The 13437-nt window shown below is 39.7% G+C and overlaps 1 protein-coding gene across 3 annotated transcripts in view; it reads right to left on the reverse strand.

Moving 5' to 3' along the window:
• RGS17 (regulator of G protein signaling 17) overlaps positions 1–13437 on the reverse strand; it is an 80264-nt gene continuing 66827 nt past the window's right edge. For 2 of the 3 annotated variants that reach the window (XM_073335230.1, XM_073335228.1), the window contains exons 3-5: positions 6668–6757; positions 4446–4680; positions 1–212 (exon numbers count right to left, since the gene is read on the reverse strand). In XM_073335230.1, coding sequence (XP_073191331.1) covers positions 24–212; positions 4446–4680; positions 6668–6757 — 514 coding nt within the window. In that variant the 3' untranslated portion in view covers positions 1–23. The remainder of the gene's footprint in view (positions 213–4445; positions 4681–6667; positions 6758–13437) is intronic. The other variant, XM_073335231.1, reaches the window with a different exon arrangement.

Here is a 13437-nt window from a genome sequence, read left to right on the forward strand (position 1 = left end):
ATTATTTCATCCAAAAATTAGAACTAAGCTTCAGAAGTAGAGCCTACAGTACTTTCGATGAGAGACTTGTACATCTGAGAGTTCAAAAACCTTGGGAAAGAGTCTCTGTGCATTAAGGTGTATATCTGAAGTTGGGCATCTTCATACATGTGTGGACTGGGATCCAACAAGTTTCTGTTGATCACTTCTCGCACCCGAGAATCAAGACTAACCTGAAGAGAATAGAAAGAGATGTCTGTTAAACAACAGATTTGGAAAGGGCCATATAAATATCTATATTTCATAGATCTTCCAAAAAAAAAAATCTACAGTGCACCAAGAGCTAAGTTTCCTTTTGTCAGTTATATTTTTCGTGTACTCGGCTTCTTCAAAAGTCAATTTTATACAAGTCTGAGTAAAACTACAATCTAAGCCTACCAAACACATTTTGATTTGCCCTGCTGTTTGTGTTCACATGAGGCATTATGAGACAAAGATGCCATATCTCACAGCAAAAATGCAGGGCAGTTAAAGCTATACATTAACATGGATCTCTCCATATATATTTCATTTTACATCGATCATTTTACTTAGTTTTTCCAAACTTAAAGATATTCATCCTCGGAAATACTGGATGACTCATTAAGTGGCTGAAATGCTTTCTCCTAGTTGCTTTTGTTCAGTCTTCTGAAATTTTCTGCTTACTGTACCATGGTTGTTGGGGTTTTTTGTTTTATTTTTGACACTATACTTACTAGTCACAAATTGCCAAAAGTGTTTTTTTTTTTTTATTGTTGTGCTAATGTTGCTATTAGTCTTAAGTCTCATTTTTTTTCTTCCATTCAAGGCCTTTTAGATTCTGGTAATTTCCTCTTTTAGGCAATTTTATATTCATATTTAACTTGGTAGCAATTTTGCAATTTCCACTTGAATTTCTGACATATTCCTTTTGTAATGAACTCTGACAGCTAGGAAGGACAGAGGCACATTGCCCCTGATGTTCTAGTAAAACACAAGATTCATATCAGATTAAATAAAATATCGCTACAATAGGGAAAACTAAATGGGTCCAGTTAGGAAAATATTAGTTGTGGAGAAAAAAGATAGAGCATGGATATGGAAGAGCCAAGAACAATTCGTTGCTTTGATCCTTCTATTTGAGCCACGCAATGAACTTCAACAGACCTATGCTATTTAGATCAGCTGAGGATCTGGCTCTATATATCTGCACTTTACCCATATTAAAAAAAAAATTATATTGTCCAAATATATTTAGTCCATATAAACCCAAAAGCAGCAGCGACACCCTGATGTTAGAAGACCGTTAAAGGTGTGTGGTTAAGCATTAAAAAAAAATCAGGAATGAATATTGCATATGCACTGCAATAAAGTCTTTAAATATATTACCAAATACAATACTGGTATAGTTAAGACAGTAAGCAAGTTTTCTTTACAGCCTTACGAGCTACATGGAGCACCTTGTATTTTTTCCATTTTTTGTGTGCTTGTACTATTGTCATAATAGTCTAATACATCTTGATTGGCTTAATCTTTGTATAGAGTAAGTCCTCTTCTCCAAGATGCATTCTATAGTCTAATCATTTGTTAATCACAAGGCACTATTATGATGCCAGCTTAACTGCAAATATCAGATTCCTATGTATGCCAGCAAGTTTTTCCTATTACTTAATTTATTTACTCTGGAGAATATTTTGTCTTGTTTACTATGTACTTTCATATAAATGGCTGTTGTGAACTCTCTCCTATCATGCACACAGCACTGTGTGATGCAACATGCATAGCTAAAGCTGTAGACGAGATAGTGTATTGAATTATAGTACTGAAGAAGCAGCTGCAAAGGGCAGTATTGCAGCCTTGGAATTTGCTTGGGGCAGATTTCAACTCCTGACCAACTGTACTTCTCTATCCTAGACCTGAAATTCTTAGCTTTAAGTGATTTTCCTTTGGGTGATTTGCCTTTGAGTGCATGAAGTTAACAGCATTAGGGTCTCATTTTATGCAGCTAGAAGATTAATCCTCTTTGTTAGAGAAAGTGGCATCAAGTAGTCCTTATTGAAGATATTTGCTGGTGAGTGTTCTGGTGAAAATTGGTTGAGTTTATAGAATTTTAAAAAAGAGTCACCTTTCACACCTGTAGTCTAGTTTGTCTAGAATTTTCTCAATCACCCTGTAAAGTGTGCAGGCAAAGATGACTGCAGTTTATATGGATAACTGATTGCTGGCTGTGACACTCTGTATCTTGAGGGAACACCCTGCACCTCCACATTCATATGATTGTGTGGTATCCAATGCAAAGTTTGTCATGTTGGGTGTCTTCAGAAGGCTCATGATGCACTGAGCATTGTTGTTATTGTAATATTATAGGTTATAATTTCATGTATATAGTTATGAGGCTGAAAATGTGTCCTCCTGGCTTAAAACAAGCCCAGGCAAAACTCTCCAGGAACAGAGGGGCAGTTCACACCTCATCAGGGCATGTATGGGACGAACTCAGCCCAGCCTCACAGGAACAAAGGACACTGGCCTATGCAGCAACAAAGGATCTGTTGGACTCTCGAGGGAGTCACCCCCCTTCCCTTGGTCAGTCAGGGACGATGATGAGGTAATGCTCACCTGATCCCGAAGTGGGGGGGGAGGGGGAAGGGACAAAGCCAAGAGGGAAGAAAGAACATGATAAAAGGGAGAGACGTTTGCCATGCTCTTCCTTTCTCTTCCACCTCCATCTACAGACATCACCACCAAGCGACTGAAGTGCTGATCAAAGGGGAGAGCCTGGCTGAAGAGCAAACAGCCAGCCTGTGGTGAGATGCATCTAAGTATGTAAGGGCACTGAAAGAGTTAAGATCAGCTTAGAATGCGTTTTGCTTTTATTTCATTTGACCAAATCCATTTTGTTGTGTTTTGGCTTATAATCACTTAAAATCTATCTTTTGTAGTTAACAAATTTGTTTGTTTATTCTACCTAAAACAGTGCGTTTGGTTTGAAGTGTGTCAGAGACTCCTGTTGGGATAACAAGCCTGGTACATATCAATTTCTTTGTTAAATTGACAAACTCATATAAGTTTGCATCAGCAAGTGGGCATAACTGGACAATGCAAGACAGAGGTTCCTAGGGTTGTGTCTGGGACCAGAGATATTGGTTAGTGTTATTCAGTTGCACAATCCAAGCAGCTTTCATGCCAGAGGCTGTGCGTGAACAGCTCAGCAGTGGGGGGTTCTCACAGCAGAGTAGGGTAAGTCTGGCTCCCAGAGTCGAGGATTGGAGTGACCTAGCAGATCACCGGTCCAGATAACACCAGGGGAACTTCACACTGGTCTACACAACCTTTGCATTAAAGTGGTTTGTAAACAGCTATAGTTCAGACAAACCCATAGCAGCATAGGGAAAAGGATGCATAGTAGCTGGGGCAAAGGTTCCCAGCCCACATGCCCCGTCTAAGTGATTTCAAGAGGTCCCCTGCTTGCCTCTTAAGATCTACAGTAATGACAGGAGATGATTTGGGATAGCCATTGAAACTGAAGGGCATCTGCATGGAAAACTTTATGTACACTGAGCATGAAATTTGTCACCATTTTTGAGCTATTAAGCATGATGAAACTCAAATGCTACAGCAGACCTAAAAGCTGGAGAGAGCTATGGGCTACATGATGGCTTAGAAAGCCATCTGAATATTAATAAGTGAAAGAGAAAAACATTATTAGCTTACTATACTGACAGTCGTATCACTCAAAAGCAACATAACATACTACAAGACAGAAGAAAGGCAAGATAATGACAATGGAAGCAATTACCTCTAGAAACCATCTTGGAGGATAAATGTATAGGGCTGAGTCCTCAGCTGGTATAAATCACTATAGCTCCATTGACTTAGAGCTAGAATAGTTTACAAAAGCTGAGGATCTTGTTCAAAGTGTAGGGAAAGTAAAGGAACTTATTGTACTTGACACGATCCAAGCATTTATCTAAAATATTGAGAAAAAACAAACAAACCCCAACAGTGATTGCAGGACATCACTCCACACACAACTTTTTAAGTATTATTAGAGATTATTCATGAACATGTCCCATGGCTCCATTTCCAATTAAACACCAGGTATGGGATGTCACAGTTGTTAATTGGCACCATCTCCTCAAGCCTTCTTCCCTGGCTTACTCCCTATCTCTAAAAGGAATTTTCCACTACAAAAGCAGAGAACAACATACCACTGCTGGCCTTGTGATCACTGAGCCTTGCTTCTTTACCCAGAGATTTGAGAAGCTGGAGTGAATGGTACCAAATGCCCCCAACCCCAACTCTGGCCCCTTTTCATTGGCTGGAGAGCCTCAGTGTGAAGAATCTGTCTGATCTAGCACGTCAGGTATGTTTTCTGACCCCACCACATGAACCTGTAGCCCTGCCATCCTTGATTACAGCAAATGAAAGTTCAGTATTTCCAGCTTTACCTCTTTTGGTGAAAGTATAGAAATATAATCTTCATATATAAGCCTCGCCTTTTCTTCAATAACTTTCTTGTTCTGTTCCTTCTTTAGGTCTTCACACGCAAGCCAGAAAAGCAGGTTCTCTTCGCTGTACTCTGTTCGAAGAAACTCTCTGAAAAGGTTCCTACCAGCTGGTGTTTTCATCATCTTGTCAAAATTCTGAGCCCAAGACATAATTTCATCTGCAGTAGGGTTTTGGCTGCAAAAAGAAAGTATCATTAGAATATGCTTCTGTTTTTGTAACAGTGTTTACATACATTGGGCCAAATTCTCCTCAGTTACACTGTAGTCAAGAACTATGAAAGCAATGGGGCTTCAGTAATAACTATAAAGTTTTGCACTGTGTTCACCTCTGTATTCATAATCCCAATAGCAATTAAATTTGTCTTATTTTAAGAGGCAGGGTACCCTGGTTTTCTATTGATTTTTTGCTAATGTTATTTGTTATCCATAGAACTCAAGAATAAAGTGACATACTGCAAAGACACAACAGAATTTAATTACTGCCTCTGTACTTAAAGGAGATTGGATTCTGAATGGTTGATAATGGATTCTCTTTCAAGGCTGGTTTAGGTGACATCTGATGTCACTGCTTGCTTCTGAAGACGCTAGGACAATCAGGTGCATCTGCATTATTTGGTTCAGCAGGGCTGAGAAGAACAAAGAGGTCCTTGACAGCCAAGGGCATACTAATGAGGCCCAACAAAATACCAATTGAGAGATATTTTAAATTAGCATATGTCTCTAGTACCTAAGAGTTGGTAAGCTTCCCTTTGTTTGGTGCTACGGATCTGAACGATAATCTATTAGTACACGATTTGATGGGTAACACCAGATGCTACTGGCAAAATTGGATACAGAAGAAGGGGAAAAAAACCCAAACCATTCCCACCTTTAGAAGAAAGCTATTCCCAGTTTGTTACACTTTAAGCACTGGATAGGAGATCAGAAGACTACATTGTTTAATATATAAATTATAAACTTGAGGGTTAAGTCGTTCAAGTTATTTAACTACTATTAAATTTAGTTAAATTTAATACTGGGTACTCATTCTGTCCTTCCTGCACGATGGAAGCCTCTGAAAGTTCCAGTGTTTAAGAGCTTTTGAGTATACGTGTCACACAATAAGCAGTATTCAACCATATGTCTCATGCTCAAATCCATTTACTCAACCTTTATTTTACAAGCAATACAGGATACATAAGTTATTTAATATTTATACTTCCAGAAAGCTATCCTGAGCAAAATGGGTATAACTTTTTAATTAACCAATACAGACTCCATATTTTCTGTTTTGTCAGTCAGTGATAATTTCTTGGACTCAGAGGCCAGGATTCTCTTCTCAGAATGGTGAAAATAAGAAGCAACTCCACTAAAGCTAAAGGAGTTTGTGGCATGGATACGTGCAGTGTCCACAAGACAGCACTTCCAGGAAGTACTGAAACAGGTAGAAGTAGGATAGAGAGTCTGGAATTTATTCAGACTTTAGGGATTGAGTAGGGCATTGAATCTGGTTTCATCCATTACGTTCCTTTTTTGTAACCATTAACTCATTGCTCTAAAACTGGACACTCCTTGCTTCGTGAATATTACAGTCTGGTGAAGATATTTGAGCAAGATGGCACTATGCCCCAGAGTTACATTAATTTAAGAAGAGAATAATAAGCAGAATCTCAAGTTCAGTAAGTTAAAGCTAAAATCCTTGCTTCAGCATCTATTCCAAATAACTCAGCTGGATGCTAAGGAATTTTGCAGAGAGAAGGAGAAAAATTCCCGCTCCCCAAGGTCTTGGAACAGCAGCATTTGCACTCCAAGTTGGAGCAGCAACTGCATGACCCTTGAATTTGTGTATATGGAAGGAGGGCCAGAAAATATGTAGTGACAGTTCCTCCACTCCCATCTTCTCTCCTCCCCACATGTTTGGGCAACAATGTTTCACAACCGTTATTTAAACAATTATTTTTGTAGGTAAGATAGGACTTGGAATGCCTTTACTCGCATTTCATCATCATGTCCGATTTTACTGCCTTTTATCCAAAGATTTAAGAAGGGAACATCAGATAAGTTCCTAGAAGCCTCAGATCAAGTGAGGTTCTGATATTACTTACAGCCGAGTTAGAAATACAGACATTTGATTTACTGGATAACTATTGTGAGCACTGGAAGACTTAACGTGAGAAACTTACCATTCCTCTATGACTTGGATACTCTCCATTTTGGTTGTATGTGTTGGCCGTCCTGCATTGTCCCCTCTATCTTCATTCCTAACAGTGAGGCTGCAATGTAGTACAACACTTTATTTTGTCTAGAGAAAGTTAATTTAAAACAATGACTGTAGCAATGCTCCAATGAATGGGGTATGTATATATTTAGGGCTACGTTTTCCAAAGTGATTTCACTCCAGCTTCTAAATATGAACCCAGTTTTGGGAGAGTTTTTTGGTCACAAATTTTTGCATGCCCCAGAACTCAGACTAGGAGGTGAAGATGCTATTTCCATATGCAATTTACTATAAGTTCATAGTTGTGCTCCCAAAGACTGGCATAAATTTAGAGGTCACTTTTGGAAAGATTGCCCTAAGTGGAGTCAGAATAATACTGGTAACAAGTAAGAGGAAAGGAAGAAAAAAAAAGAAAAGGGAGAGAGACTTTATTGGGCACTTATAAAAATGCCCCAGTAATGCTGGGGATTCATTCATTCTTTGAGGAACAAGATTTCCCCTACATTAAGATTATGTTGTGTGGTTTCAATTATAAGATTTAGCATGTAGCTGTCCCATAGGAATCCTTTCCTCTTTAACCAAATTTGTGAGGACTCCTGGACACATTACTTTGAAAACTGACTTTTATTTTTAATGTATTGCCAACTTAGCAAATAGTGTGCTAAATGGATCATACCATTAAGTGGTAAGTCCTTTTGTCCATATGCCAAGTACTATTAGTTTTTCAAACCGATAAAACGTATCGGTTTTTCAGTAGAAAGACTTCCGTTAGCCTTCTGTAACTAGGAGCTGAGAGAAGAATGACTTTCCTTTTCTAAAATAAATAAATAAATACATCTTCAAAGCTAGATGAAAATGTAAAAAAAAATCTTCAAATATTTGTTCCTGTTTTGAATCTCATTTGCTTCATTTTTCTTTGCTTTCTATGAACATACTAGCAGGTGAAATTTCGAGCAGGAACATTTACAGAAACAATTAATTGAATACTGGAAGATGCTTACAGGAAGCAAATTTTGAATGGCATCAATATTTGCATGGGAAATCTGATTGTAAGAGTTAGGCTTGGGAACTGGAACATACCACATGAACAGTTTGTCCAATGGAAAAAAAAACCAACAAATGTAGCTCAGATTTTGAATATCAAATATCCACAATGCCCCTGATCATCTTATGTAGCTGCATGTATAAAAAGTTTAAATAAAAAAGTTTCTCCCTCTTCGACTGAATTGAGTACCTTCCATTCACACTGAAAGAGAAATTCAACTCTGAGTCACTCTAACTGTAAATAAGGTTTCCCTCCACCCCTTCTTCACTCAGGTGCGTGATCAACACTTTTATCATCAGTTTGGCAGCGCTTATAAGTGAACTCAAGGGCTCTTTTAAAAATCCAAAATCCAAAATTCCAAATATTGCAGATTACATATTAAGACTTAAACATTACAAAGATATACACTTTCAAACAAAGCTGCTTGAAATCAGTTGCTTCTTCACTTACCTGCCAAGACCTGAGTTCAGGCCCTTGGTTCTGCTTCCCCTGTTACAGCGTAGGAATGCAGCTCCTGTGCTGCTTAAGGTGTTAGGATGTCATCAACTGCTGCAGGAGAAACAACACATCCTGAACTCTGGGGTTGGCAGGTAAAAAGCCTTTTCCATCTCCTTTTGACCCATTTCCTGTCATTCTATAAACGGAGCACCCACCAAAGCCAATGGGAGTTCCATGTATAGAACAAGAACAGAATATGGACCATCCACTTTTTACATCTTGTAATCTTTAAGTCCACACGTGTAACTGCTTGGGGTCAGTTTGTACCTGGTTAGAGCACAAAGGTTTATTGCGGGGGGGAGAAGATGGCACAAGAAGCTTCCCTCCCTCTGTCATGGCCCCTACACTCCTCTAGATCCCAGGGACTTCAGTGCCCCTGTGGTCACAAGTCACTCCATGGAGGAGATACAGAAAGGCAACTGGCAGCTCCCAGAGAACTCCACTGATTGGTGTAGGGTGGGAGCACAAAAGGATCGTATAACAGATGTGCTCTGTTTTGTACTTCTGTGAGGGATTGTACCCAAGGCACAATCCTTCCCAAAGCTCCCCCGGGGACAATACAGCTTTGCATCACAGACATAATCCTGCTTGCTAGGTACATCAAGCCCTTATTAATTTACGATTGCAAACAGTTTTTTAAAAATAGTTAAAAAGCATTATGATTCACCACATCCTACTCATCTTATTCATGCAATTTTAATGGGAGCGCGCGCGTGATGGGTAAGATGAGGAAAATTCAGCCCAAAGAGAAGGAAATGACCTGTCTTTTTTCTTTTGCGATGTGAGCAGTAGTTAAACTGCACTGAGCTCTTCAGCCTGCCTCAGGGCTGAGCCACTCCAAACCACCCACACCCCAGGTTTTAAATGGGGCTCTAGGTTTCTCAGCCGAGAGGTATAAGATTATACTTAGTTTAAGTAGATATTTGGGGTCAAATGCTGCTTGCTTTGCTCATGCAAAGCTTCTGCTGAAGTATGAGAATCAGGACTGGCTACTGAAGTTGGAAAAAAATGAATAGGGTAGTGAGTACAAAAAAGAAATAGGAACCTAGACACCAAAGCTGTTATTTATCAGAGCAGTAACTGGGACAGGAGCTCTATATTTTTCAGATTTACACAGGTGTAACTAAGAGCACTGTTACTATGTTATTGTAATCAGGTGATTAGGCTGATGTCCTGCCCATTCATGGCTGTCATCAATTAGTATTTATACATGCATGATCTCAGTTATCATCTCCAAACAGTTAAGGTATTTTTGAAATCACTACATACCCATCAATGCACATTCTATACCTCTATCAACATAAAATAAGGAAGTTATTAAAACCCTTTCCCTGGTGTCATTCAGTATGCTGCAGAGTATATGGAAAGTAGACGTCAAACTAAGAGAGCATTGTCTAGTGCCATGGTGGGCAACCTGTGGCCTATGGGCCGCATGCAGCCCACCAGGGCAATCTGATTGTGGACCACAAGACATTTTGCTGATGTTGACCACCCATAGGCATGGCCCCGCGCAGCTCCCAGTGGCTGTGGTTTGCTGTTCCTGGCCAATGGGAGCTGCGTGAAGCGGCGGGCCTCAGGGACGTGCTGGCCGCCGCATCCCACAGCTCCCATTGGCTGGGAACGGTGATCCGTGGCCACTGGGAGCTGCGGGGGGACGTGCCTGTGGATGGTCAATGTCAGCAAAATGTCTCATGGCCCTCAATCAGATTACCCTGATGGAACGCAGGTTGCCCACCACTGGTCTAGTGGGAAAAGCACTGGAGTGTCAAGAAATTCGTATTTTATTCCCAGTTCTGCAACCTGGCGCAAAATCCTATCACCTCTCTGCACCTGTTTCCATCTCATCCTTTGTGTTGTATGTTTAGATTGTAGGCTTTTCATGGCAGGGGCTGTCTCTTACTATGCATCTGTATGAGTAGCAAAATGAGACCCTGATCTTGGTGGGACCTCTGGACACTGCTGTAACATAAACAAGAAATTTATCCTCACTGCGGCCTAAGGACCAGATGAAGCTGATGGAACTTACATGCATCCAAGGACAGAATTTAACCCTAAAACTAGAAATCAGTGTTGTATACATTCAGTATCAAGAATAATGTATATTCTCGGCTAAACTTACTGGGGGCAGACAGACATTCTGACATGTTTCTCTGTAACCTTTTTGTTCTCAGGTAGTGTCCGTTTCTCTGGGGTTAAAATTCATAGTATTCACAGACACTTCCTGCTGCTGGGAAGTCTAATTATCACAGAATTAAGAGACTGGCAAAAAAAGACGGTAAGGTCATAGATATATATATTTTAAAGACAGACGGGACCATTGTGATCATCTAGTCTGACCTCCTGTAAAACACAGGCCCTGAATTAATTTCCACTTCAAGTCCAATAGCTGTGGTTGAACTAGAGCATATCTGTTGGAAAAAACATCCACTTTTAATTACAAAAATCACAGTAATAGAGAATACACCACTACCCTTGCTATGTTTCTCCAATGGTTAGTTACCCTCACTGTTTAAAATATTGCACCTTATTTCTAGTTTCATTTTTTCTAGTCTCAGCTTCCAGATGGAGACCTTTGTCCTCCAGTTAGTTACTAGTTCCTGCATTGGCAGGTCGACTAAGAACTATGCCCTGTAGCAAGCAGTAGCGATGGAATGGTCATCCCCAAATCGAGACAAAACTGAATACATCTCACAAGTGACTAGGGGCCAGATTCTGAAGCCACTGGAGCTAGAGATTAATGTAGTGCCATGATATTGCAGTGCATATGAGCAGATGACTATTGGCTTTTTTTTTATACAGTAGAAAAGAGAATTAACACGTTGTCTGGCACCTTACTTGTAAGTCAGCTGGAAGTTTTGAGCCATAGGCTAGTGAAAACTGGGCAGGACAATGTTTATTTAGGAGCAGAGAAGCATGACAATGTTGCTCTATTATATGAAAAGATCACTGAAATACTAGTAAAATCCATTGACAAAGTTGTATAACTATGAATGATACAGCCAAGCAACCTCCAAGCTATGTTTACAGAACCTAGCTTGTCAATAAACCTCTCTCCTACCTCCCTATTGATCTTTGCCAGAAATAAACTTATCTGCTTGAAATTTCACACACTCAATCTTATACAGTGATAGATATTTTGCTTTTGAAAGTGAGAGGCCATAAGGAGAATACCAGTATTAGGTTTAATTCATTTAATATTTTCTGAACTTTTTTGGCTTGTCTCAGTTCCCAAGACCTAGAGACTCCATGTTTATTTGAACTTCATAAGAATTGGTACCCAGTGCTAGTTTTTTGGGTATAGAGGGTTATGGGTATAGAGAGGTTTCTAAGCAAGATTTAGAAATTAAAGTTAGTTCATGCATGCACTTTGGGCTCTGCAGTATTAAATCCTCATGCTGGCTTTTATGGGACTGCTGAAGCCTGCAGCAGCTGAATGCCAACTCTCTGTATCGTGCACCACGTGGTTTTTTAGAACTCTGTATGGTGCAGCTACTCTGGTGCCAGCTTCAGAAAGCTCATGTTAGAGCAGTTCACATTCTCTTCTAATCTAGGTGATGCATGTAGAGATACTTCTCAGAACCTGCCCCTGTTTTCAGTTGCTTATAACTTTGTAAACTTTAACCATTCGAGCTGAAGTTTTCCATACTGAGTGTCTGCCTCACACTGACTTTTCCTGGAAAGTTTCAGCAAAAACCAGTTTCTCCAAACAATTACAGGGGAAACTATATATTTGCCCATGTTAAAAAAAAATCCTACAATCGTTTCACTGAGAAGCTCTGGCACCTCGGTACGTTGAAACAGGAACTAGAAGTTTAGTGGGTTGTTGATGGTCGGAAATTCCTCTGGTGTCAGGGATGTGCCTTTTGCATTCTGAAAATATGCCCCCTTTTGGGCAAATTGTGAGCCTCTGAAAATTTAAGTTCAGACATGCTCAGTAAAGACTTGTTAAGAGTTCAGCAGCTTAATTTTCTGGAGGGCCTATCTGCACTGAGCATGAGCCAGCTCCTGACAGATCCCACTTGCTGACCAGACTGTGCATGCACCATCCTGGGCTGAGCGAGTCTCTTCCTGGAGTTGCTGCTCTGGAGACTGCAGAAAAATCTGCTAGATTTTAATAGTCTGAAAACTAAACTAGGAAACTTCACTCACTCACTAGGAGGACAGCTGAGCAAAGCATTTTTTAAAACAAAGTGTCATGTATTTCACTCCTGATCAGTTATTTTTGCTTAATTCTTCTCAGGAAGGTCTCTTTACAGGTTATATATTTAAGCTGTTCAGCTTCTTCCCTCTTAACATGAGGTTACCAGTCAGGATACTACCCTTTAATGTACATTCAAGGGCCAAACACTGATGTCCATGATCACTTGGGTCTGTGGCTTGTTGTAGTTTTGTACATATATGTTTTGTCTTCCACAATCACTAGTGTATTATTCAAAAAGGCTTGTTGGCCACCTGCTAGAAGACAGCAATTCAGACAGTGAAATATGCATGAACATGCACATCACCATGAACAGGCAAGTCAGTCTTCAGCATGCAGTTAAGAGTCTCCATGATTTTTAGAAAAGTTTTATAAACTTTAAAGGTCACCTCCTACTAGGCAAAACCTAGCAGGTAGCTTGAGGCAGGTTTCATTGTATTAGCATGCAATTAGTTTTGGCTCATGTTCCCTGAGCAAGCTCTCAAATATAATTTGACTTACTCTTCTCTTCCCATTGAGGATAGTGAGAGATTGTCAATTGGCTTCAAGGAGAGTAGGATCATGCCTTTTATTTCTACATGTCAAACTGAAGTATAGTCTCTATTGGATACCTCCTCACCCTAACAGAACCCACAAAAGCAAGAAGTTTTGTTGAATTGTCTTCCTAAACCTGGGGGTAGGGAGGGGTAATGTGGTCTTGCATGAGATTCTGCAAGTCTTTCAATAAACTAGTTACAATGGAATTAATAGAGGAGAGAGTTTTAGCCTCTATTGTGAATTTCCTTGATTTAGACAGTGTTTTAGTTTTAATATGAAGTCGTGTTGGTACCATATATTTGTTATTGCAGTATACAATCTATGTACTTCTATAGAATATGAGTTTAATAAGAGTGTAGGGAAGAATATATTGCTCGGTACATTCATATGCATTTTCCTACTTAGATAACAGAAATTTATATTATAAGAAAATCTGGTTTTAAGTGGAGCCTTTCAT

This window comes from Lepidochelys kempii, chromosome 3, assembly GCF_965140285.1.
Source record: "Lepidochelys kempii isolate rLepKem1 chromosome 3, rLepKem1.hap1, whole genome shotgun sequence".
Classification (NCBI taxonomy): domain Eukaryota; kingdom Metazoa; phylum Chordata; order Testudines; family Cheloniidae; genus Lepidochelys; species Lepidochelys kempii.